Here is a 27,747-nt window from a genome sequence, read left to right on the forward strand (position 1 = left end):
GGCAGACTCATCCGGAATACGCTGCTGAAAAGAAAATAAACCTCTGCAGGCAGGCAACTGAGAAAAAAAAAATTTGAATAGGCGGATATATTCGCGTTCCCCACCGAGCAAGTGACTTGTAGCCGCGGATCGCCCACCCAACGGGATAAATCTAGAAAGTTGTATTTTAGATTTGATTTGGATTCTAGTGTGAATTTGATATGAGGATCAATATTGTTGAGTTTTAAGAGGGTGGTGGATGCGTTAATTGATTTCTCATTCATGATTACAAAGACATCATTAACGTATCTGGCCCAAAAGAGAATGTTTTCAAATTCATTGTCAATTTTGGTGTATTCGAGGAAATCCAGGTATATTTCTGCTAAGATACCTGAGGCCGGTGACCCCATTGCCAAACCATCTTGTTGATATATGATATTGTCGAAAATGAAAAAGTTATTATTGAGGATTAGTTTTAATACTGTGATAAAGTCTTGTATCTCTAGTTTGCTTAAGTGGCTGAATCGCAAAATTCAACGGCTTCAGCAACCATTTTATAGAAAGGATAATCAATAAACATAAATATCGCCCAAAAACTACCCTCAAAAAAAGAAACAACTAAACCTCTAACATTTTCCACCTTACATTACATGTAACTAATCTCATTATTAGACCCGTATTGAACTATGCTATGATATACTAACAATTTGTTGGTTATTTTGATCTACCTTTTCAATACAAATTACAGTTTGTGTTGCTAAGTTGTAATGTTACAACACTAATTTACCGGGACATGTTTCGCTTTTATTCACAAGCATCATCAGCCTATACAATTGCCTCAAGGTTTGTCATATTTGGATTGTTGTTACAAATTTCATTACATTGAATGTAAATCTAATTTCAGGGATAACAATATTTAAAACACAAGAATAATACACACATTAAAAATTATGACAATATGATTTGAATGTTAAAATGGAGTAACTCTTAATTCTAAAACACACTGACGTCCAAAACACAGTTTTTACAATTTGAAAATTTGGCTAAAAATTGTTTGCAATGTTAAAATAAAATTGATTCAACTATAATTTGGCATTAAAATTTGAGCCATAAATATAAATATTGGATGTTAATATATAGGAGCCATAGTTTCTGGAGTGCGTTGGTTTCTAGAATACAGTAACATTTCAGTATTGAGAATTTTAGTTAAGAATTGTGCTCTCTAAATAATGTTATTTAAAAAGACTGTAATTTTGCATTATGCGTGATTAGTCATGATGATAATCTAGAATTGAAGTCTTGGGTTCGTTAGAAAATGGCTTCTAGATTTGATGAGGCTTGCTGCTGCAGTTTGGCAATTTGATCAGAGGAAGTATTGACTTATTTAATTCTTGTTTGTAGCAACCAGACTCCAAGTTATGGTTAAAAGGGGCTTCAATCCAAATTTTGAGTATCTGATTATGTTTCTTTTGATTTATAGAATGGAAGAAGCATCCCTTTGTCTGCTGTTACAGAATCTTGTGGACCTTATTGCGTTACTGTGACTATTGTCTGTAGTGGCTCTACTCTAATTGTAAAAACTGTGTTTTGGACGTCAATGTGTTTTAGAATTAAGAGTTACTCCATTTTAACATTGCAAATCATATTGTCATAATTTTTAATGTGTATATTATTCTTGTGTTTTAAATATTGTTATCCCTGAAATTAGATTTACATTCAATGAGTAGAGCCACTACAGACAATAGTCACAGTAACGCAATAAGGTCCACAAGATTCTGTAGCAGCAGACAAAGGGATGCTTCTTCCATTCTATAAATCAAAAGAAACATAATCAGATACTCAAAATTTGGATTGAAGCCCCTTTTAACCATAACTTACATCAAAACAATCAACTTCCAACGGAGAGTCTGGTCGCTACAAACAAGAATTAAATAAGTCAATACTTCCTCTGATCAAATTGCCAAACTGCAGCAGCAAGCCTCATCAAATCTAGAAGCCATTTTCCAACGAACCCAAGACTTCAATTCTAGATTATCATCATGACTAATCACGCATAATGCAAAATTACAGTCTTTTTAAATAACATTATTTAGAGAGCACAATTCTTAATTAAAATTCTCAATACTGAAATGTTACTGTATTCTAGAAACCAACGCACTTCAGAAACTATGGCTCCTATATATTAACATCCAATATTTATATTTATGACTCAAATTTTAATGCCAAATTATAGTTGAATCAATTTTATTTTAACATTGCAAACAATTTTTAGCCAAATTTTCAAATTGTAAAAACTGTGTTTTGGACGTCAGTGTGTTTTAGAATTAAGAGTTACTTCATTTTAACATTGCAAATAATATTGTCATAATTTTTAATGTGTATATTATTCTTGTGTTTTAAATATTGTTATCCCTGAAATTAGATTTACATTCAATGTAATGAAATTTGTAACAACAATCCAAATATGACAAACCTTGAGGCAATTGTATAGGCTGATGATGCTTGTGAATAAAAGCGAAACATGTCCCGGTAAATTAGTGTTGTAACATTACAACTTAGCAACACAAACTGTAATTTGTATTGAAAAGGTGGATCAAAATAACCAACAAATTGTTAGTATATCATTTTCCACCTTCACGTTCAACAATGACATCTACAAGTTAACCAATATCTTTAAGAAACAAGGCGTTAAAATAGCCTTCAAAACCAACTATAAGAACATGAACGTTTTACACAATACTTCACACATCAACAGGACCACCAGTTTTTTAAAATCAGGAGTTTATAAGATCAAATATAACACCTGTGGAAAAACCTACATCAGGCAAACCGGTAGAAACTTCAATATCAGATACCACGAGCACACTAACGCAATAAAATACAAGTTTTCAGCCATCGGCCAACACATGCAAGATTATAACCATAATTTCACCAATATCGAACAAGACATGGACATCCTCGTATTAGCAAACAAGGGCCCTTTACTTGACATTATGGAAAATTACTACATACATCTAGACCAATACTTTAACGCCAGTTACAATCTCAATGAAATCTCAGAGAAACCCAACATACTCTTCGATCTATTTATCACTTTCCTCAGAAACAATAATGCAGCCAACCGAAACTCAATCCTAAATTTAATCAAAGGTACTTTTCCGAGACAATTACCCTTTCTCCCGCACCCTTCAACCCCACCTTAAGCTCTCTTCCCCTCCTAAACCACCTCCATGCTTCCTAAGCCATATATAATTTTATATATGTCATTTCACATTGCATTCTTCATTATAAGGACTTACTGTTTTCCATGATTATATAATTTTTACAACACTAAGCCCCCTTTTATACTTTGTTCCAAACCTCTTATGTATATTCCTTGTATATTTATTAGCTATTATTCACCTGTCCCATACTAACATCTCTTTTCATTTACCACATTCACTTGTTATTCCATATTAATCTTACTGTTAAAATTAACATGTTCTTAGGATTTCGTCAAGAGTGATCTTTGCTTTGATGTGGCTGATGATGACCCCTAGATGGGTTGAAACTAGTTCCATGTAATTTTAAAATATTGTTGAATATATTTTGTATTGAATAGGTGGAAACCTTTACTGTGTTGTGACTCATATGTTATTCTCAGTTCAATACGGACCTACAACATGAAATTTATAACCCTTAATTATATGACAGGCTACCGAGAGAAGAGATGTTCACCATACTGGGGGACTATGGAATCAAGGGTAGATTATTAAAATCAATCAAAGGCATTTATTTTGACAATTGGGCTGCAGTGGGAATTGACAGTAGAATGAGTTCTTGGTTCAGGCTACTTACAGAGGTTATACAAGGCTGTAATATTTCACCTTTGCTATTCGTAGTTTACATGGATCATCTGTTGAAAGGTAAAAAGTGCCAGGGATGGATTCAGTTAGGTGGAAATGTAGTAAGCAGTCTGGCCTATGCTGACAACTTGGACTTAATGGCAGATTGTGCCGAAAGCCTGCAGTCTGATATCTTGGAACTTGAAAATAGGCGCAATGAGTATGGTATGAAAATTATCCTTTCAAAGACTAAATTGATCTCAGTAGGTAAGAAAAGATGAAGTGGTGTATGGCTTTTAGTGCTGGCAGTGTCCGAGGACAAGTTCGACTCGCCAGATGCAGGTCTTTCGATTTGACGCCTGTAGGCGACCTGCGTGCTGTGATGAGGATGAAATGATAATGAAGACGACACATACATCCAGTCCCCGTGTCAGCGAAATTAACCAATTTTGGTTAAAATTCCTGACCCTTCCGGGACTCGAACCTGGGACCCCAATGACCACAGGCCAGCACGCTAACCATTTAGCCATGGAGCCGGACAGTAGGTAAGAAATTCATCAGAAATGAATGTCAGATTGTTGATATAAAACTGGAACAGGTATTTCAAGTATTTAGGTTGTGTGTTCTGCCAGGATGGTAATATAGTAAGTGATATTGAATCAAGGTGTAGTAAAGCTAGTGTGGTAAAGCTAACATATCCCGATATCTAATGGGGATATGAGTTGGATATTATCGTCGTTTTTGAGCGATCAACATAAACATATATGTACAAGACTCTAGGAAGTCCGAAGAAAGAATACATAAGACGTGAAATTTTAAATTCACCAAGTGTTTTATATACATGTCTGTAGTGTTTTTTAATGTGTTTAATGTGTATGTACAATTAGTTTTAAGCTTAGGTTACATTTTTACTACCAATTTTAAATCTCAAAACAATTTTACTTTTACGGATTCACAAATGAAACAACTGTAATATCCAACTCATGTCCCCATTAGATATCCGGATATGATAATGGATGACGGCATCTTTTTAGATAAGTAACACGAACTAATGCCAATAAACATAATACTATGTTTGTCAGCTGATGATGGCCAAATAGGGCTGAAACCGGTACTGATGTAAATCTATATTTACAATAAACAGTATTGATAAGGTGGAATTTCATTCTTATCCATATATGTACGCCAATAGTCCGATGACATAATTAAGCATTTAGAATTCCCAGTCCTTTTTAAAGGATTGCAAATTTTTGACACTTCTTCTCTTTTTTGATGTGCAATGCAATGCAATGCATTTGCAACAACACTTCCAACAAATTGCCATCCTGAACCTTGTATGCTATATTCCCTAATACAATACACCTGGTCAGCAATACAGTCAGTGTTCCTCACCACATTACGTCTCTCTCTCCCCCCACCAAGATCGGACGCGGCTACCTTGCTCTTCCCGGGTGCAAAGTCAGTGTGCAGTAACTGCACACACTCTGAACTGTGCAGTGTTTGGGCACTGCTGATGTACACAAACATACTATCTTGTCAGGTCAGGGTAGTTATGGTACTTCTCCATCTTCCTCTTTCCTTCCACCATTCCGTTTCCACGATCTTGTCTCAATGTAAATTTCGTCTTCTTATGCTGCTCTTCACCAATTCAATCCATCTTATTCTAGGTCTTCCTCTTGCTCTTTTGCCCACACACTATGCCTCCAGCATCTGTCTGGTTTATGAAGAGGAATAGTCATAAGATCAGCCGATGTACAGTAGTTGGAATGGACAGTATGGATGGAACACTCATCGATTTTATAATAACAGACCGAGAATGGGGAAGATATGTCATGAATACGAAGATAATCCCCAGTGAAAGTATGGAAGGTGATCATAGATTATTAATTGTTGAATTAAAACAAGTAAAAATCCCTAAAATTGTACTGAAGAAGAAACTAAAGATCAGGATTTGGGAATTGGAGGAGGAGGATAAAAGAATGACATTCCAAGATTGTATAAAAAGGAAGTTGCCTAACACAGAAATACGAAGTGGAGAAGAAGAGTGGGACAATTTCAGACAGACATTTGTGGAAGCAGCAATTGAGGTATGCAGGAAAACAAAAGCAAAGGTTAAGGGAAATGAGACACGGTGTTGGAAAGACAAAATAAGAAAAGAAATAAAAGAAAGGAACAAGGTGAAGAAAGAAATGGATAAGGAAAAGCAAAAAACGTATCAGAGGGATGAGAATAAGATAGCAAGGTTACATGTGGAATACAAAAGATTGAAACTACAAGTGAAGAGTAGTATCAAGGAAGAGAAGGAGAAATGCTGGAGAGAGTTTACAAACAAAATTGAGCAAGATAATCGAGGAAATCAGAAACTATTATACAGAGTAATAAAATCAAGAAAAAATCAAGGCATTAGAGAGAGAAGATGGATCCATAGTACATGATGGAAGGTCTTCAGAAGGTGATTGCAAAATATTTTGAAAAACTTTGTAATGAGGATGGCTGCTCAGAGGAAGAAGGAGACAAGACAATAATAGACTGAGAAAAAGATGAGAACCCGATAACATGGTTGGAACTTGAAAGGGCAGTGAAAGCAATGATCAAAGGTAAAGCAAGTGGAAAAGACAAATTCAATGCTGATATGATAAAGGCAGCAGGAAGCAGTGCACTACAGTGGCTATATTGAACCTTCAGTGCCATATATGGTAGGATGAAAGGGTACCTGAAGATTGGCAACAAGGAAGCATTGTACCACTGTTCAAAAAAGGAAATAGGAAGAAATATGAAAATTATAGAGGTATAACACTATTATCACATGGGCAAAAAATAATGGAGGAAGTCATAGACAAAAGACTGAGGGTTATAATAGAAATACGGTTAGAGCAAGAACAGTATGGCTTCAGGCCGAATAGATCAACAATAGACTTGATATTTACAGTGCAAACGATAATGGAAAAACACCTGGAAAGGAACAAGGGAAATCATCTTCGTATTTTTGGATTTGGAAAAGGCTTATGATACAGTTAAGAGAAAACATGTATGAGAATGCCTATGGAAAGGGAATGTACCAAACTAATTAATTAACAAGATAAAGATGTTGTATCGTGAGAGTGGTGACTCAGAACATTTTATACAAAGAAAGGTCTCAAGCAACGAAGTGCACTGTCGCCATTATTGTTTATTATATTATAAAATCATAAAACATGTAAAACAGAGTATCAGTAGTGATGAAGTGAATGCTTTGGTATTTGCAAATGATGAGGTGATTTGGGGGAAGGTAGAAAAGGAAGTACAAAGGAGACTGGACATTTGGAATGAAAATCTGAAGGAGTATGGAATGGTAATTAGTAAAAAAGAAAACTGTAGTCATGCACTGTGAAAAAGAGAAAAAGAGAAGCCAATTGAACATAGACAGAGAACAGTTAGAGAATGTAGAACAGTTTACATATCTGGGTAGCATTATTAATGGAAGTAATGAAATCAACCCTGAAATTAATAACAGACTAAGTAAAGGTACAACATTTTATTATCAAGTCAGAGAGCATGTATGAGATGACAAAGTACCCAAGAAAACGAAATTAACATTATATAAACGGTATTTCATACCAATTGTAACATACAGACTAGAAACGCTGGTAACTAATAAGAGACAAGGTAGGAAGATCCAAGCAGTAGGAATGACATTTTTAAGAACATCAGTTAAAAAGGCAAGAAGAGATAGAATCCAAAATATTACAAAATATTAAAATCAGAGAAGAGCTAAATATAGAACCGTTAGTACAGAACATACAGAAAGAAAGACTGAGATGGTTCGGGCATGTAAAAATAATGTGAAAACAACGGGTAGCAAGAAGGGAATTGGAAAGAGAAATCAAGGGAAAGAGACCATTTGGAAAACCGAGAAGAAGGTGAATGGATCAGATTTGGAAGGACAGTGGAGAAGCTGGAATAGATGTGGCAGAATTAATGGAGCAGGAAAAGTGGAAGAACAGAAAGGAGTGGAGGAGGATTGTTAACCACATCCAGGCGACTTGAGTGGGACATTAAAGATGATGATGATGGTCTGTCTTGGAATTCTGTTCTCCTCCATCCTCTTTACATGTCCAAACTACCTTAGTTTATTCTTTTCAACTCTCTCATTTAGCTTTCCTATCCCGACTTCCTTCCTAACTTATTTGTTCAGAGAGGATGATTACCTCGTTGTACTTCCTCTTAAAACAAAAATCACCACCACCACCACCACTTCCTTCCTAACATCATCATTTCTTACTCTGTCTTTCCTTGTCTTTCCTATTATACTTATTAGGAATTTCATCTCACTGGCTTGAATTCTGTTCTCTTGCCTACTAATCAGAGTCCAAGTCTCAGTTGCATACGTCAGTATGGGTACATAGTACATTTTTTACATTATCTCTTTACTTTTCCTTGGTAATTTCCTGCTAATCTCCATGCCCACCCTGCCATTTTGCATTAATTCACTTCGTTTCCAGACTCTATCTTCCAATTTTCATAGTGCTCTTTCCTTGCCTTTCCCCTCTCGACATCACCATAGGCTTGCTTTTCTCTGTACTGATTTTTCATGCCATATCTCTCAGTTTTTTAGTTCAGTACATCTAGTTGTTGCACTTCTTTGCTGTTCTTTCCCCAGATCACATCATCATCTGCAAATAACAGTATCTTCATCTCTTTATCTCCATAGGCTTCCTTTGTTTCCTTTACAGTTTCGTCCATGATCATAATAAACAAGAGAAGTGACAGCACACTCCCCTGCCTTCTGCTAACACGGTTGTTGTACATTGCTTGCACCATTTCTAACATTTCTCTTCAGAGTCTCTTTTCATCCATGGTTTCCCAAACCTTCTCTCTGGGAACACTATAGCCTTTTCTATGTCTATGAAAGTCATGACTGTGTGGGTTCGAACCCCACTGTGGTTTCCCATTTTCACACCAGGCCTTAATTAAGGCACGGCTGCTTCCTTCCCACTACTAGGCCTTTGCTATCTCATCATCGCCATAAGACCTATCTGTGTCGGTGCGACTCAAAGCAAAAAAAAAAGAAGAAAAAGATTGTATGAATTTTCACTTTTTACATATATGGCTTAGCCATATTAAAAATATAATGTATTATGTGCCTCTACATTAATTTATAATGGGGTTTTATTTATGAGTGTGCAAAAACCTAAATTGTATGTCAGTGCTTTGACAACCCAATCTCAAAGGGTTAAAGAAGTTATTTGACAAGTGTGTGTGAATTTTCTTCTGAGCTTTTCTGGGAGTAATTTGCTCTTTGTCAATTTGTTTATAAAACCTGCTGTGAGGTAAGTTCCATCTTAAACAAAACATTTTGTTCTCTAGTATTCTCTGCATGGTTTAAGTATCTTTTTGGTTTTTTAGGTCATGTACCTGAATGCACATGCATGCTTGGAAAAGTTAAGAGAGAAGGCAGCCGAGGAAAACACTCGAGGACCCATCACGATGATTGTCGGCCCCACAGACGTTGGCAAGTCTACTCTTTGTCGTCTTCTCCTCAACTATGCAGTGCGCATGGGAAGACGCCCGGTTTTTGTAGACCTGGACGTGGGGCAAGGCCAGATCTCTATTCCAGGAACTATAGGTGAGCCTATTTTAAAGGTTTTGTGATGTTAACAAGAGGAGCTATGTCTTTTATCAAGAATAAAAATTGATTGTTTCTCACGGTTTGAAAATTGATTATTTTTAAGTGTTTCTATACAAACATCTATAATTCATTGTCATTTGCTGTCTACTCATGATGTCCAGGTGTAAATGTATGTCAGTATCGCTCCATGCTTTTTGTCTCTTAGTATTGTTCAAATGTTGTTCCATGTCCGTTCATGTTTGCCTCTGGGATGACAATGTGTTAGACTTGGACATAAGATATAAAAAGCATTGGGAAACTGTCTAGTGAAAGTCTTTGAGCTTCATATTTTGTCCCACATGCTGGCTTTAAATGGAATTATTTATCTGGTGACATTACAAGCAGGTGGCCAACCCACGAGAAAACAAAATACAAACTCTAGCCCAAGGATTTGTGCTTCTATTGGCTTCGTCCACTGATGTACAACTGAACCCAGGACCTTGACGAGACAGTGGGAAGAATACGTAATGATTTGACAGGCTTTAACGTTGCTTTCAGTGCCTCCGGGCTAGATTGTATTTGTGTTATAGAAACTTGGTTGAATGACTCTCTTGATGATAATGAACTCTTTTCTAATTACTACTTTATGTTTCTTCAAGACAGACATCAGGTCCATAGTGGCAAAGTGAAACTGGGGGAGGGATTATTGTTGCTGTGAAATCTGCCCTGGGGCCAGTATGCCGGACGTAGTTAGCAGGAGACTGGGAGCATATTGTGGTGTAAGGTAAAAAGCTGAGGCTACGGGTGCACGGCCACTCTCAAAGTAGTAAAAATGTGGGGCAACACTCCTATATTCGGGGTCATGTCGCAAACCAGCTAACTTTTCGGTGCACGAACAGGTGTTGCACAAACTTAAGAATTCTCGGAGTAACATTAAATTCCACCACAAATATCATTAGCCTCAATATACAACACACAACTAAGAATTTCCGGTTCATACATGATGCTGTAAGAAGACAGTTTACATTTCTACGTTCCGTGTTATGGGAACACAAAAAGAACAAAAACAAAACATTTCTAGTCATCAGTTATGACGTTTTTAGAAATGTTTATTAGCCATAAGTTTTAACCAAAATAGACATAGCTAAGTTCTTAACCTCCCCCCTTCCCCCTTGTTCCCTCCTATGTTTTCAAAGGTTCATTGTTTAATTTTTAAAATGTTAAAGATTGTTTTAAGATTCACATGTCGGGCTGAGTGGCTCACATGGTTGAGGCGCGGCCTTCTGACCCCAGCCTGGCAGGTTCGATCCTGGCTCAGTCCGGTGGTATTTGAAGGTGCTCAGATACGATAATCTCATGTCGGTAGATTTACGGGCACGTAAAAGAACTCCTGCGGGACTAAATTCTGGCACCTCGGCATCTCCAAAAACCTTAAAAGAATGGTTAGTGGGACGTAAAGCAAATAATATTATTATTATTATTAAGATTCACATGGAATATGATATGTCTCTGTACTTATATGAATTTCTACCTAAACCAGAAAAGTGTAGCTAATGATATTTAGTCAGTCAAAATGGCACAACGTACTACAGCGAGTTTCTCTCATCGATTGGCCGGCAGGCGCGCCCAGTTTATCTGCCTCCTGTTGACTCATCACTTCCTGTTACACGGCGCAGTAACAGCACTGGAATGCCCGCACTTTGCAGTTCAGGTCTGTGCTTAGAACATGTATTAAGTGTTATCTTGCAAGAGACAGTTCTCATGATTGGTCTGTATTGAAGCTGACTATAAGCAAATTATCACATAAATAATTTATTCTATTATTACCACCTGTTCAATGCAAGCCACATGCTACGTGGGTGAAATCTACTTAATACTATATACACTTCTCAGGGACATGTTTCGCCCCTTGTTAAGGGCATCATCAGCGTGTAGGTAACCTTGAGGTCAAATGTCTGAAACATTATCTATTCGTACAGGGATTACACTGGAAAATACGATACACCTTAAAAACACCTTAAGTTAACATGTTACAATTATAATATAAAAAAGTGCCACATTACACACTAAGGGTATTGAGATTTGATATTTTTCATACTCATGACAATGAAAATGAAAACTAAAATAAAAAATAAAAGAAAATTTTAAATGAAAATTAAGAATTTTCAAATCATTGGGATAGTAACAGTCTTGAGTAAAGATTGTAATCTTCTTTGGATACATCAATCCCAAATGTTCTTTATCTGACCTTGATAAAAACAATGTCCATTAGTTATAAACAACAGCTGGATATTTAAGAATATATTAGATAAGTTGAGTGTTGTGATTAAAATATTGTAAATTTAAAAAACGATTGTATGTTTTCTAAAAGAAGTAAGTATAAATAACCACCTAATCGATACTTTATTAATGCCTCAGGCAAAATTGAATAAAATTAAAACTTACAGGACATGTTTCGACCACTTAGTGGTCCTCTTCAGCTGTATAAATAAAGAACTGAAAAGAAAAACATTGACAATAAGCACAAATAAAAGTTCTTTGGAGACTCCTTTGATAAAAATGGAGGTCGTCAGAATAGGTCATCTTGTCTCTCGTTCTTGTTTGGAAAAGATGTTTATTCTGCGCTGTCTAGAGGGTCTGTCTTTGAGCGCGACCTGGTGAAGTAACGATGTGATACAGTTTGACAGTTCATGGAAAGCTCTGGAGAGAAGGGAAGTAGAGTTTCATCGTCATCTAAAATAACATGTGAGGGAGGAGGGAGATTGGGCTGTGCTTCTGCGATGTCGTGTTTGATTATATCTCTTGTTCGTCTAGTCTGTTTCATGTCTACCCATTCTAAGTATTTGCTAATATTCTCATATAAGATGTTTTTATGCTCGTTGTTTTCGTTGAGATTCTCTTCACCGTTTTCCAATTTATCAAGAACGATGTGGATGTTTTCCAGGTTGTTCATAAGATTACCTTTATTAATCATACAGATAATTTGAAGGTCCTGTTTTATATTGGTGAATTTGTGGTTGGACTCTTTCATATGGGATCCCATGGCAGAGAATCTTTTGTATCTTTCAGCATTGACGTGTTCTTGATATCTAATTGAGAAGTTCCTTTCAGATTGTCCCACGTAAGTTTTTTTACATTGAGCACAAGTCAGCTTATAAATACCCGATTCCTGGAATTCGTCATCTTTAAGTTTATTAGCTTTATTATGACTAAAGAACCTATGTTTCGTGTTGTTGTTTGTAGAGATGGCTACCTTGGTATTGTGTTTCTTGAATAAGTTGGTGATTTCGTAAATCTTCGGGTTATTAAAGGTGAATTTTACATATCCTTTTTCTTTTTCTGAATGCTGTTTAAGTTTAATTTGTTGTTGGTATTTGCATTTAGTGGTGATTTTATTGATGAAGTTCAAATTGAAACCATTATGTAGAGCCTGTTGACGAATGAAAGAAAGTTCCTTTTTTCTGTCTGTTTCTGTTAGCGGAATTTCAAAGGCTCTGTTGACGAAACTATAATAAGCTGATTTCTTTTGCGAGATGGGATGTAAAGAATCACTTTTGATTGTAGTCGGGGTAAAAGTGGGTTTCCTGTATATTTTAAATTGGAAATGGTTGTCTTTACGAATTGTTTGAATATCCAGAAAATTGAGTATGCCTTTCTCTTCTTCTTCAGCTGTAAATTTTATGTTTGGGTCTAAATTATTCAAAGTATTAAGGATACTGTGACTATCATTTATTTCCTTGTTAATTATGGCATAGGTATCATCAACATATCGAAGCCAGAGATCGAGTCCTTTAATGTGACCTACTATCTGAGTGTGTTCCAAAAAGTCGAGGTAAATGTTAGCTAAAATTCCAGAAGCCGGCGCTCCCATTGGAAGTCCATCTTGCTGATATATTTTATTATTAAAAGAGAAGAAATTGTGGTTCAAAATGAATTCCAAGATAGTAATGAAGTTTTCTATTTCAGGTATACTGATACGTTTGTGAAATAATAAATTCGTCTTTATAATCTCAATGGTGTTCTTAATAGGAATGTTCGTGTACATGTCCTTGATGTCGAAGGAACTTGTTACATGAGATGAAGTTAACTTGAAATCTTTAATAGCAATGCAGAACTCTTTGGAGTTTTTTATCAAAGATTTGGTATAAAATACGTAGTTATGAGTTAAGAACCTATGAATAAATTGGGATATTTTGTATGTGGGGCTTCTCCGAAAATTAATTATAGGTCTCATAGGTGCATCCTTTTTATGTAATTTAGGCATAGCTCTTGCTTTAGGAAGTCCTGGATTCATATTAATGAGTTTTTGAATATCTTGGTCGTTAAAAAGGAAGGAGCTTTGCTTCAGTATCCCTTTCAAATTCTTTTGAATTTTTAGGGTGGGGTCTTTCTCAATTACCTTAAATTTGTTGTTAGTGAAAAAAGTTTCTGCTTTATTGATATATTCGGTTTCATTTAATATTACTACTGTTCCACCTTTATCAGCTTTCGTTATCACTACATCACTTTGTCTAATTTTACGCTGAAGATCCTTCTCGATTTTAGTGTTTGTGGAATTGGTTAGTAACCCTCTAATTATGGAGGGAAATTTTTTCTTTGCTTCGTACCGTACGTCATTCTGAATGTCGACTGGAAGGGTTTGTATGGCTGTCTCTGTTTCTGCTAAAGTTTGTATTAATACTTGTCTGTTATTGAAACTATGCCAATTGTGATTAGGCCCTTTGCTTAATAATTGTAATTCTTGTTCTGTAAACGTCGTGTTCGACAAGTTCATGACGGGGGGTGGGAATTCTTCACAATTAAAAGAAGATTTAGGTTGATGCTTATTTAGATAGACATGAAACAGACTAGACGAACAAGAGATATAATCAAACACGACATCGCAGAAGCACAGCCCAATCTCCCTCCTCCCTCACATGTTATTTTAGATGACGATGAAACTCTACTTCCCTTCTCTCCAGAGCTTTCCATGAACTGTCAAACTGTATCACATCGTTACTTCACCAGGTCGCGCTCAAAGACAGACCCTCTAGACAGCGCAGAATAAACATCTTTTCCAAACAAGAACGAGAGACAAGATGACCTATTCTGACGACCTCCATTTTTATCAAAGGAGTCTCCAAAGAACTTTTATTTGTGCTTATTGTCAATGTTTTTCTTTTCAGTTCTTTATTTATACAGCTGAAGAGGACCACTAAGTGGTCGAAACATGTCCTGTAAGTTTTAATTTTATTCAATTTTGCCTGAGGCATTAATAAAGTATCGATTAGGTGGTTATTTATACTTACTTCTTGATTAAACATCGATACGGTCATGAAATGGACAACTTGTAATGTATGTTTTCTGTCGTGTAAAGCGGTGTCACAATTCCAAGTTTAGGCTGCTGCTTAATTGTTGAATTGTGTCCTTAACATTACAGACAGTCGTGTGTGAATATTCTTATTTGTAGATGTGATTGTTAGCCTTGGAGAGGGATATTGTCTGTAATGAATTAAAAGAGAAGTTAAAATTAGTATTTTGAAGCACGCGTATTGACAAGAAACTTCAAGTAGTTAATATGTCATTTGAGAAGTAACTTACTTGTTAAGGTAGATCTGGTTGTTCTGGCAGCTCCTGCCTGACTAACATTTCTATTCCTGGTGTTATACTTGTGCAGTAAAGGAGGGGAGGGGTGTAGAGGGGATGAGGGGTTATGTTGATCTTTAAGCGCCTGTGTTGTTACTGGAGGGGAGTTAGTAAGGGTAGTGTGGGTAGACCTGAGGTTTGGTTTGGTGGATGAAATATTTGGATGAGAGGAATTAAAAAGATTCAGGATTTTATTCTGGTGTCTTCTTTCTTTATTCGTGTCAGAAGTATCAATTTTACTTACGCGTAGAGGCGCGCGGCTGTGAGTTTGCATCCGGGAGATAGTAGGTTCGAATCCCACTATCGGCAGCCCTGAAGATGGTTTTCCGTGGTTTCCCATTTTCACACCAGGCAAATGCTGGGGCTGTACCTTAATTAAGGCCACGGCCACTTCCTTCCAACTCCTAGGCCTTTCCTATCCCATCGTCGCCATAAGACCTATCTGTGTCGGTGCGACGTAAAGCCCCTAGCAAAAAAAAAAAAAAAAATATTCTTAGGCCTGCAGGTCGAAACAGGTACTGTCCTTTTATGTAAATTTTTTTTTAATGTAAATAATATTGACACTATGTAAAATATTGATTAGGTGGAGAACTCATCCTTCATACTTGTGTGCTCCTCCCAGTCTGTCCAACATATGAAACTCCATACTGTGAACATGTTAATCTATATACACCAGATCTTGAGTATATGTCGCTATTGTAATTGACCTTATTGTGGTTAAGAAATATGTTTTGGTTAGTGTTGACCGTCTTGAAAGCTATATTAATATTGTGATTCTTTAGGGTATTAGTGACCTGGTGGATGGCAGGTTTATTAAAAGTAAATGTAGCGAATTTCGATTTTTTTAGGCTTGTTTGGGATGAGGTTTGTGGATCCCGTGAGATCTCTGAAGTTAAGCAGCATTGGGCATGGTCAAGATTTGGATAGGTTGCCACGCACTGTTGGTGGGGGGTAAGGGAATGGAGGAGTAGAAAGGCCACCCTACCGTACGTAAACTCCGGCTCAGGCACACCTCTGCAGAGCTTCGGACCTGCCTTCGGGCAGAATACACCCTTACCTTACCTTGTTGATTAGACGATTGACCATGTCAATTTTGAAAGCGTTAATTTTGGCAAGATTTCTTATATAATTCAATTCAGCCTTTAAGTTGTTAGAAGAAAGAGGAGTTTTCAGAGCTCTATATATCAAGCTATAGAATGAGGCTTGTTTCTGGGCCTTAGGGTGTAGGGAGGTATTCGTAATTGTAGTGGGAGAGTGTGTAGGTTTTCTAAAGATACAGAAATCAAATGTAATATTTCATCCACCAAACCAAACGTCAGGTCTACCCACACTAACCCTATTAACGCCCCTCCAGTAACAACACAGGCGCTTAAAGATCAACATAACCCCTCACCCCCTCTACACCCCTGCCTTCCTTTACCGCACAAGTATAACACCAGGAATAGAAATGTTAGTCTGGCAGGAGTTGCTGGAACAGTCAGACCTACCGTGACAAGTAAGTTACTTCTCAATTAACATATTAACTACTTGAAGTTTCTTGTCAATACGCGTGCTTCAAAATACTAATTTTAACTTCTCTTTTAATTCATTACAGACAATATCCCTCTCAAAGGCTAACAATCACATCTACAAATAAGAATATTCACACACGACTGTTTGTAATGTCAAGGACACAATTCAAAAATTAAGCAGCAGCCTAAACTTGGAATTGTGACACCGCTTAACACGACAGAAAAACATACGATCTCTATTTTTTAAATTTACAACATTTTAATCACAACACTCAACTTATCTAATATATTCTTAAATATCCAGCTGTTGTTTATAACTAATGGACATTGTTTTTATCAAGTTCAGATAAAGAACATTTGGGATTGATGTATCCAAAGAAGATTACAATCTTTACTCAAGACTGTTACTATCCCAATGATTTGAAAATTCTTAATTTTCATTTAAAATTTTCTTTTATTTTTTATTTTAGTTTTCATTTTCATTGTCATGAGTATGGAAAATATCAAATCTCAATACTCTTAGTGTGTAATGTGGCACTTTTTTATATTATAATTGTAACATGTTAACCTAAGATGTTTTTAAGGTGTATCGTATTTTCCAGTGTAATCCTTGTGGGAACAGATAATGTTTCAGACATTTGACCTCAAGGTTACCTACAGGCTGATGATGCCCTTAACAGGGGACAAAACATGTCCGTGAGAAGTGTATATAGTATTAAGTAGATTTCACCCGCGTAGCATGTGGCTTGCATTGAACAGGTGGTGAAAATAGAATAAATTATTTATGTGATAATTTGCTTAAGTGATATCTGTCGCCCCAACTGTTCTTGAGTTGTGAAGTGTTACTTCGGGGTATAATTCTCATAATGTCTCCACATGTGTACACGGTAGAGGAAAGGGTTATTTATGTACAATAATTATGTGAAAGGAGTGTTTCAGGGAAGTCGTTACGCAATTTGTAACACAATTTCCAGGTGTACGCCTTCCACATAGAGAGACCGTGCGGAAAATCGTAAACGAATTGAGAGGAACTAGTTCTTTACTCGATAAGAAGTGAAGTGTTAAAAAATTTGTACATAACAAGGAAAAAGTAAATGAAATCACAGAAAGATTAGAAAATATGCCTACAAAATTCCTAAGACGACTTGTACAAGAAGTTGGGGTTTTGAAGTGCTCAGCATAGCAGGCTACAAAAATGTTAAAATTGAAACCATAAAATATAAAGTGTCTGTAAGGAACCCTCACACGTTGGACGAACTGAAAGAACATATCCAGAGGGAAATAGCCTCAATCACGGAAGACTGACTTATGCGTGTGAATTGGAGTTTCCTAAGATGGTGCGAGTAATGTGTGGATGCAGGAGAAGGACATTTCCAACATCTCCTATCATAAGGTACGAGCTTATTTTCTTAATTCTTAATTACTAATTTTCTTAATTTAAATTTTTGTCTCAATTCATGCACAGATAAAGTGAGTGAAGTGCTGTCCATGTTGCTATGTCGAGGAGTGGAGAGTGATGAGTCAACGGATAAGCTGGACGCGCCTGCCAGCCAACTGTTGAAAGAAACTGTACTTGTAAATCAAATATGCCAAAGGCAAAATAAAAAGTATCGATTAGGCGGAACAATTTTTCTGCATGTTTTTTAAATTTATTTTTCGATACGGACCATGGAGTGGATGGTTTGGAAACTTCAGTGTCGGGCGATGGTCCACAGTACCGGCAGGTTCAATAAAACACAGCCGGTAGTGGTGGCAAGGCTCATAAGGTGAGTGCACTTGAAGATATTCAATCATCAATCAATCATAGGTTGTTCTGCCATCCGGCAGGTCTAATCATGGCTGTGATCTGCATATCTCTCAATCTTGTGCCCTTCTCTTCACTTCTGCATAATCTTCCTTTCTTTTTCTAATGCTGTCTAATAACTGATATTGTCTCCTTCACCTCCCTCATTTTCCTTTTATCATCCCTTCCATTGTTACTTGTAGTAAAGTATTATGTCTTAGATTATGCCCTATCCAATTTTTCTTCCTTTTCTGGATTACTGTCAGCATGCTCCTCACTTCTTGCACTCTTTTCAGAATTTCCTCATTTGATATTTTATCTTCCCAGCTTACTCCTTTAATTCTTCTCCAAATCCACATCTCAGATGCCTCCATTCTTCTCTGTTCTTCCTTCCTTAATGTCCATGTTTCAGCACCATATAGAGCTACACTTCATATGTAACACCTTGCAAGTCTCTTCCTCGAATCTTTCTCTAGCGGGCCACAAGACAGATTTTTCTTCTTGTTGAAGTTTTTGTTGGCTAAGGCAATTCGAGCTTTTATGTCTGTTATAGAGTGAAGGTCTTCGGTCACAATACTTCCAAGATACTTAAACTTATTCACCTGTTCAATAATTTCTCCCCCTCTCGTGATTGTCGCTTTTTCACCTCTGCCTCCAAGTATCATGAATTTGGTTTTCTTTTTGTTTATGCTCATTCGATAGTCTTCACACTTTTTGTTTAATTCTGTCAGGCATTTTGCAGAGGTCCTTCACATTTTCAGCTATCTTATGCATTCAGTTTTCTTGCCTCCAATGTTGACACCAATTTTACCATCCAGACATTCACAAATAATTTCCTCCAAGTAAATATTAAACAAAGTTAGTGATAAGCAGCAAACCTGACTAACACCTCTGATTTCTTCTTTAATTCTCCTCTTATTCTCACTCTTGCTGTTTGGTTGTAATATAATTCCTTGATCAGTCTTTTCTCTCTCTCTCTCTCTCTCTCTCTCTCTCTCTCTCTCTCTCCATTCCACTCCATTTTTTTAAAAAGTATCTTCAAGAGCTTATCCCACCTCACTTTGTCAAATGCCTTCTCTAAGTCTACAAAGACTGTGTATACTTTTCTATTTTTCTGTGTGTACCTTTCTCCTATGACTTTCAGGCGCGCATCTGTGAGCTTGCATTCAGAAGATAGTGAGTTTGAATCCCACCGTCGGCAAATCTGACAATGGGTTTCTGTGGTTTCCCATTTTCACACCAGGCAAATGCTGGAGCGCACCTTAATTAAAGTCGCGGCTGAAACCTTCCTATCCTTCTGTCGCTGAAAACTTTTGATGTGTTACTGAGATGATAAACATGTAACAAAAAATTGTGTTTACTACCGTACGTTTGTATAACCAAGGGATTTCGATTTGTGTGTTCCAACTGAAGTGGTGTACATACATACTGTGCTCTCCTGCACTAGGGAGTGGCAGGCGCTGTGGAGGGGTTGAGTTACTTCTTCCATTTCACTGGAAGTGTCTTTACTATTTGAGATGTGTTTCTGATTGAACATTCTGCAAATTCTCCTTCCAGTCACTCCTGATGTACAAATTATGCTAATGTTTCAGGTGCGCTACTCGTTGAGCGTCCTGCGGCCGTGGAAGAGGGTTTCTCGCAGCAAGCACCCTTAGTCTACCACTTTGGTCATACTTCTCCCGACACTAACCTCACCCTATACAACATTCTGGTGAGCCGTCTGGCGGAGGTGGTCCAGGAGCGGCTACAGGCCAACAGAAGAGCCAATGCATCGGGCGTGATAATAAACACGTGCGGCTGGGTGAAAGGCGGAGGCTACAAGATTTTAACTCATGTAGCCCAGGCCTTCGAGGTGGACATCATCATTGTGCTAGATCAAGAACGGCTCTACAATGAACTTGTCCGAGACATGCCCACCTTCGTGAAGGTTGTCTTTCTGCCCAAGAATGGCGGTGTAAGTGCTTGAATTATGGCTGTTTCTTTCTGTTAGACATAATGATGTTTCCTCTTGCACTCTTCTCACATGTCAGAAATATTTCACATACCATATTTACTCGCGTATAAAACCCCATCACATGTAAGACCCTCCCCCATTTTTTTTTGTCAGGAAAAAGAAAAAAAATTTGCCTCGCACATTAGATCTGAAATACAGATCACTAATGAAGTATGTTTACTACAGAGTTCCTTTTACTAACATTGTACCAAGGGAAATTATCACGTTATTGCTATTTTCGATTCGGTATCCTGCAGACGTTCTTGCATTTAGTATTAGGAGGGTATGCTACGATTTGCTGCTATCGTAGGTTACTTTGTGGGTGACAGTACAAGAAACTGCATTCTTTTATAACCGGAAGAAAGGTTGTGGCTAGCTGCTGTTACAAAAAAGTCTCGGACACCCCTGCCCCAAGGCCACTTTCCAAGCCAGCCAACCCTCTCACTCTTGTCTTGGTCAATATGCTTTATCAGTTAAATTACAGGAACCCGCTGGTAATCAGGGACAGTTACGATGTCATTGGAATTAGTTGTGTACTGCTGTGAGTGGTGACGTTAATACCAGTAAGGGTGAAAGTTATTCTGCTTCTTATGTTTGCCGATAAGAACGGCATGCGGGACGCTGCCCATGATTCGCTGTTCAACCAGTCATGATCAGATAATGGCAAAAACGAGAAAAACTAATGGTTGCAAAAAAGAATGTTAGATCGTTTCGCGGACTTGAAACAGGTAAATATTCTGAATTGGATAAGAAGGTGTTGGTGTGGAACAGCAGGAACAGAGTGTCTCACTAAATGCTACAAATTAAGGCATGTGAAATCGCAAAGAGTTATGGAATCAGTGGGAACGAGTAACAACAGGTAAATGCAATTTAAAAAAAACTTTCTCCCATAATAATAATGCATCTAGTAGTAATTTTAAAAGAAGAATATCCCAAATGGTATTTTCCATTTATTTCAGACGCAGTGAACGTGAACTTGGCCTAGCCTACCACGCACAAATACTTGCCACAATTGTGGTAGATTTATATCAGGCTAATATTGTACAACGGTCCATAATTGTATTTATTGAGACCTGAATAATACCTTTCCTGTTTTGAAATATATTTTCGAGGATGTTCGTATGGATAGTTATTTAATGGATATTTTGATACACTTACTTTTTGAGATATGCGCATATAAGAACCTCCTCGATCTTCCAGCATTAAAAATAGGATAAAAACGGGTGTTATATGCGAGTAAATATGATAATACTTTTGATTCCAGTATGTTGGATAGGTTGGTGTTGAATGATCCTCTTCCTGTGTTGTGTATCCAGGAATGTCTCCCTTATGTCTTTCTCACTTTTCACACAGCTGCCCCTTTACCTTTGTCTTAGGAATGTCTGTTTTGACCTTGACCTTTCCTGTCAGGTAGATCTCTTCCTTTCTTTCCTTATTACATGATCTTTCATCCAAACAGTCATGAAATGTGAACATTTGTCATTACGGTCACGTTAGATTTCAAATGAGCTTAAGGGAAGTCATGACAGAAATTTTGAGCTTCTACAATTTACCACTTATCAAAACCAAATTTAAAACCCAAGTACATACACTGACTGACAGTGACAATGCAACACCAAGGAGGAGTGGTTCGAAAGGGATGAAAGTTGGGGAAAAAACAGAGTCGGCACGGAAGAATAATTGATGTTTATTTCAAACCGATATGCAGGTTACACAATGCGCACGGCATCGACTCAGTAGGATGTAGGACCACCGCGAGCGGCGATGCACGCAGAAACACGTCGAGGTACAGAGTCAATAAGAGTGCGGATGGTGTCCTGAGGGATGGTTCTCCATTCTCTGTCAACCATTTGCCACAGTTGGTCGTCCGTACGAGGCTGGGGCAGAGTTTGCAAACGGCGTCCAATGAGATCCCACACGTGTTCGATTGGTGAGAGATCCGGAGAGTACGCTGGCCACGGAAGCATCTGTACACCTCGTAGAGCCTGTTGAGAGATGCGAGCAGTGTGTAGGCGGGCATTATCCTGCTGAAACAGAGCATTGGGCAGCCCCTGAAGGTACGGGAGTGCCACCGGCCGCAGCACATGCTGCACGTAGCGGTGGGCATTTAACGTGCCTTGAATACGCACTAGAGGTGACGTGGAATCATACGCAATAGCGCCCCAAACCATGATGCCGCGTTGTCTAGCGGTAGGGCGCTCCACAGTTACTGCCGGATTTGACCTTTCTCCACGCCGACGCCACACTCGTCTGCGGTGACTATCACTGACAGAACAGAAGTGTGACTCATCGGAGAACACGACGTTCCGCCATTCCCTCATCCAAGTCGCTCTAGCCTGGCACCATGCCAGGCGTGCACATCTATGCTGTGGAGTCAATGGTAGTCTTCTGAGCGGACGCCGGGAGTGCAGGCCTCCTTCAACCAATCGACGGGAAATTGTTCTGGTCGATATTGGAACAGCCAGGGTGTCTTGCACATGCTGAAGAATGGCGTGCGGGGCTGCCACCACTTGGCGGCGGATGCGCCGATCCTCGCTTGCTGACGTCACTCGGGCTGCGCCTGGACCCCTCGCACGTGCCACATGTCCCTGCGCCAACCATCTTCGCCACAGGTGCTGCACCGTGGACACATCCCTATGGGTATCGGCTGCGATTTGACGAAGCGACCAACCTGCCCTTCTCAGCCCGATCACCATACCCCTCGTAAAGTCGTCTGTCTGCTGGAAATGCCTCCGTTGACGGCGGCCTGGCATTTTTAGCTATACACGTGTCCTGTGGCAAACAACAACATGTTCTACAATGACTGTCGGCTGAGAAATCACGGTACGAAGTGGGCCATTCGCCAACACCGTGTCCCATTTATCGTTCGCTACGTGCACAGCACAGTGGCGCATTTCACATCATGAACATACCTCAGTGACGTCAGTCTACCCTGCAATTGGCATAAAGTTCTGACCACTCCTTCTTGGTGTTGCATTTGCTCTGTCAGTCAGTGTATTAACACATTGGAGACCGAGCCCGAGTGTGTATCGGGGTGGGATAACAGCACAGACAGGCTAACTCGGGCCCGCGTATTTGTTATATTGTCAACACAACCAGGCCGAGAATCAGGTGGAAACTATACATATCACTTTAAAAAACTTTTATAACAGCTATACCGTGCGTTCGTGTCCTCTGTCGTTTTCTCGATCTTATAGCAGCTTATTTCTGCTCGAGTATGCTTCTGCACTCCATGCTTCCAACTGCTCAAGGTGCGCGCTTTCAGCGTTTTGTTTACATCGTGCGAAGTATTTAGGCTGTGTTTTGTTGCTGCTATCGTGATTGGATCATTGAATGAAAGTGGAATTGTAGAGATTTTTGATGACAGTGGTTTAGAAGAAGAGGTAGATGTTTTTTTTTTTTTTTTTTTTGCTAGGGGCTTTACATCGCACCGACACAGATAGGTCTTATGACGATGATGGGATAGGAAAGGCCCAGGAGTTGGAAGGAAGCGGCCATGGCCTTAATTAAGGTACAGCCCCAGCATTTGCCTGATGTGAAAATGGGAAACCACGGAAAACCATCTTCAGGGCTGCCGATAGTGGGATTCGAACCTACTATATCCCGGATGCAAGCTCACAGCCGCGCGCCTCTACGCGCACGGCCAACTCGCCCGGTAAGAGGTAGATTATTCACATCTAGACCCTGATTTCAAACTTCATGTTAGTGATGAAGGCATTTATAACCTATTCTATCATATTCCACCCAGGTGTGATTTTGCACTTTGTAGTTTATTTAGCTAACGTTTCATGATCTTCAGATGACTGGAGATTCATTTAGAACGAAGTGACGCAAGTGATGATAATTAAAGGCAGGGACTGATTCATATTCGCCGACTTTTGGTGATTTGGATGCACTTGCGAAGCCTGTGCAGATAAAGGAAAAGCGGAAAATGGGAAAGTAACGAGAAAAGAGACGTGCTGGTGGTATCCAATGTGTTCTGTAGCATTTGTGCCCCTGAATGCTTCAAACTATTCCACACTCAAGCTCATTATGTGTAAGACTTTGTTGTTAGACTTTTTGTTGTTGTTGTTGTTGTTGTTGCAGAAGGCATACCATTGGAAAATGTGTAATGTGAAAAGTATTCTATAGATATTAATGCAACTTTTTAATCTTTAGAATAAACACTTTTAATTTTTTGATGGTATATATATGTTACAATTACAACCTACCTACTATTTTCTACAATTTTTTAAAAACCTTCAAAACATGGTGGTCCGCCTGTCCATATGCCACCTTAAGACACAATTAAAATGAAAAGGAAGCTTCCACCTAATCAATACTTTATTTTATCATATTTGATCTACAGGACCAGTTTCGACCTTTCTTAAGCCATGCTCAGCTGGTCATACAATCTGAGATTAACATATATGCAATTATAAACAATACTAAATCTAACAAGGAATATCACATGACAATAACATCGTCATATTTGTTGTTTCTCATGATTAGGGACAATCGTCGAATTGGAAATTTGAATTTGATATTTAAATTCACTATCTTCCCATAGATAACATATATAAAAATATATTTTTAAAAAGTTTGGAGTGTTCTTAAACTTGAAAAGTTCGTTATGTTTTTTGGTTCACTCTAAAACTAGGCTTGGAGTTGATAAACATGCGTGATTACACAGATGAGCGTATATAATGTTCGCATATGAACATATGAACATTATATAATGTTCACTTATACATAGACGATTGTTAGCTGTAGCATAATACGCTAAATAGGTATATGTTATCTATGAGAAGATAGTGAATTTAAATATCAAATTCAAGTTTCCATCACGGACATTCCTTGTTAGATTTAGTATTGTTTATAATTGCATGTATATTAGAATCAGATTGTGTGACCAGCTGAGGATGGCCTAAGAAAGGTCGAAACCGGTCCTGTAGATCCTGTGTGACGAATTTATAAGGTATTTAGTATTGTTAGTGGTGTTCGTAATGATTTCAACTAAGAAACGAAATTATCAATCTTTTCGGGAGGCATATTCTGCTTAATTTCCTTGTTTTATATGATCAAGAAAAGTGTTCCCAGTGTTCTCATCAAGATGTAACTTTGTGTATTTAATTTCAAGGGTGATTGTAACATATACAGTAAAACCTCGATGCATGGTTTTTCAGGGGGCAGGGGGAAAATGACGGATGCGGGAAAACTAAATGGGGGAAACATATAAAAGAGGGGGAAAGCAAAATAATAAAATACGGGTGCTGTATTGGGATATTTTTTGGTTATTCTACGAACCTACTACGCTGACGTAGCAGGGGAAGAGGTGATACTCTCACGTGACATGTTCCAGGTGGCGGATGGGGGGGGGGTCCTAACTGGCTTGCCAGTGGACTTGAGGGAAATAAAATACCTCTCGCGGACCAGACACACAACCCCCTGTGGGTGGGGGACGCAGACGAAGAATACACCCATGGTATCCCCTGCCTGTCATAAGAGGTGACCAAGGGATGATTATATTAGAACCATGAAACGGTTTGTGATTAGTACCACCACGCGGGGAACACCATGGGTCGCTTTCCCTTGCACGTAGTACCACTATGTTAGGTACCAAATAGGTTTGTGATTAGTAGCAAACGAGAGCGCAACGGCTTTTACTGTACCTGTGATTAGTAGCACTATATGACGGCACCATGGGATAACGGAACCCATGGTTCTGGCTTGCCTATGATTGGTACCAACTATCTGATGAACACCACAGGATAGTATGAGTCCCTGTGGTTAGTACACTTAGGTGATGAACACCATAGGTTTGCGTTGCCTCTCAATGGCGCTGCAATGTGCGAAACACAGTAGGTTTGTAATACATGTGCGAATTTCATTACCTGTGAGTAGTACCATAATGTGTGGAATACCGTGAGTCTACGCTACTCTTGATTAGTACCGCAACATGGCAACTATCAGGGTTCTACTTTTCTAGCGATAAGTACCATTATGAGGGGCTGATGACTTGGATTTTGTACTCCTTTCGCTTACAAGCATCATCGATTCAGTATTGTGCTATAGAAGCAGTCTCTTGGTCAGTAATACTATTATTTTACGTCAGCTTCTGTGCATGTGAGGCACTGTGGGTCGGTTCCACTGATCGTTTTAAATTCATATCCATCAATCCATTCATTCTTCGTCCTCACGTTTTGAATTGTGGTCAATGGAGGATTTTGGGTTTTTAATTTGTCATTTAATTTCGTCTCATTTCGTACCATTAGGGGCTGATGACCTAGATGGTAGGCCCCTTTAAACAACAAGCATCATCATCATCAATATATTATTATTGTGAAAACAATAAAGGCGCGAGGCTTCCGGAGCCGGGTGCAGGTCTTTTGAGTTGACGTGTGATAGGCGATCTACGCGCGTATGAAAATGCAGCCGTACTTAAGATGAATTCTAATGTTTAATTCAGCAGACAGCCTCCAAACCGTTGGAATTACCGGTAACCAAGGAAAGTTAAAATCCTCGACCCAATCGAGACACCTTGAACCAAAGCCAACATGTGCTAACTATTCAGCTTATACTATACATACTGGTATCAAAATGTTGCTTAGAAGATGAAAATAAAAAGCGTGACTTTTACGCCATTTTGTTTCATATTTTGTAATAATTGAAAACCTTTAAGTTCAGTTCTTTTATTGCAAATTAAAGATATACGTCGATATCACGGCGGTAACCTGTATTTAGCAAAATATTCCATAGAACCCTTGCGAATTATAGGTTAGGTACCCAACACGGGGCGTGGCTCCCGCAGCTCAGCTCAGACGATGTCACAGAGGCTTGTGCGAAGCTGTCAGCTTAGGAGCTAGTTACAAGGCTAGGCTTTGAGGAAAGATTATTCGTCTGGCTTGGTTAGGTACGGCTTGTAATGAGACTATTGGGCAGAGGGCAACAAAGCGGTTAACAGGCCTCTAGCTTCTAGGGGTCGGTTAGTGGGCCGAGGAGAAGCGTTGGCACCAGGAGGCTTGTAGTGAGGTTGCGCGTGAATAACCTGCGCACAGCACTCCAAGATCCTTGTTCAAGACTACTAACACATTAGCGCATAACGGGTTGCCGCTATTATATGCTAAGAGTGTTGAGCAGTCCGTCTAATTTAAAAAAACTTGGGTATATTTTTCTTACATACGATTGATCAACGTGGGAGAATTGTGACAAGGACAAGTAATTTTTCGACGATCGATGCGATAAAACGATAGTTCGAGAAATGATAGATGCAGGGAAATTTAACATTGCTTTATATGGAACATTTTTGGGACCGAATAAATTGAAGATGAGTACGGGAAAACGACAGTTCTACTGTATTTGACTTGTATTAGTATTTTAGAGGTGAAGCTTCCACGGTGTGTAGAATTATTTAGTTTATTTTCCGGGTTGAACCTTGTTGTTGTTATCTTTACAATACGTACAGT

General features: G+C 38.5%; 1 protein-coding gene across 2 annotated transcripts in view; it reads left to right on the top strand.

Annotated features, from left to right (window-relative positions):
• The window catches only part of cbc (crowded by cid), a 121,785-nt gene that overhangs the window by 25,574 nt on the left and 68,464 nt on the right, over window positions 1–27,747 (top strand). For both annotated transcript variants that reach the window (XR_010861062.2, XM_067154462.2), the window contains exons 3-4: window positions 9,189–9,408; window positions 19,902–20,263. Coding sequence is in view for 1 of the 2 variants with exons in the window: in XM_067154462.2 (XP_067010563.1) it covers window positions 9,189–9,408; window positions 19,902–20,263 (582 nt within the window). In the remaining variant the exon portion in view is untranslated. The remainder of the gene's footprint in view (window positions 1–9,188; window positions 9,409–19,901; window positions 20,264–27,747) is intronic.

The sequence above is a fragment of the Anabrus simplex genome, chromosome 10 (genome assembly GCF_040414725.1).
Source record: "Anabrus simplex isolate iqAnaSimp1 chromosome 10, ASM4041472v1, whole genome shotgun sequence".
Lineage (NCBI taxonomy): Eukaryota > Metazoa > Arthropoda > Insecta > Orthoptera > Tettigoniidae > Anabrus > Anabrus simplex.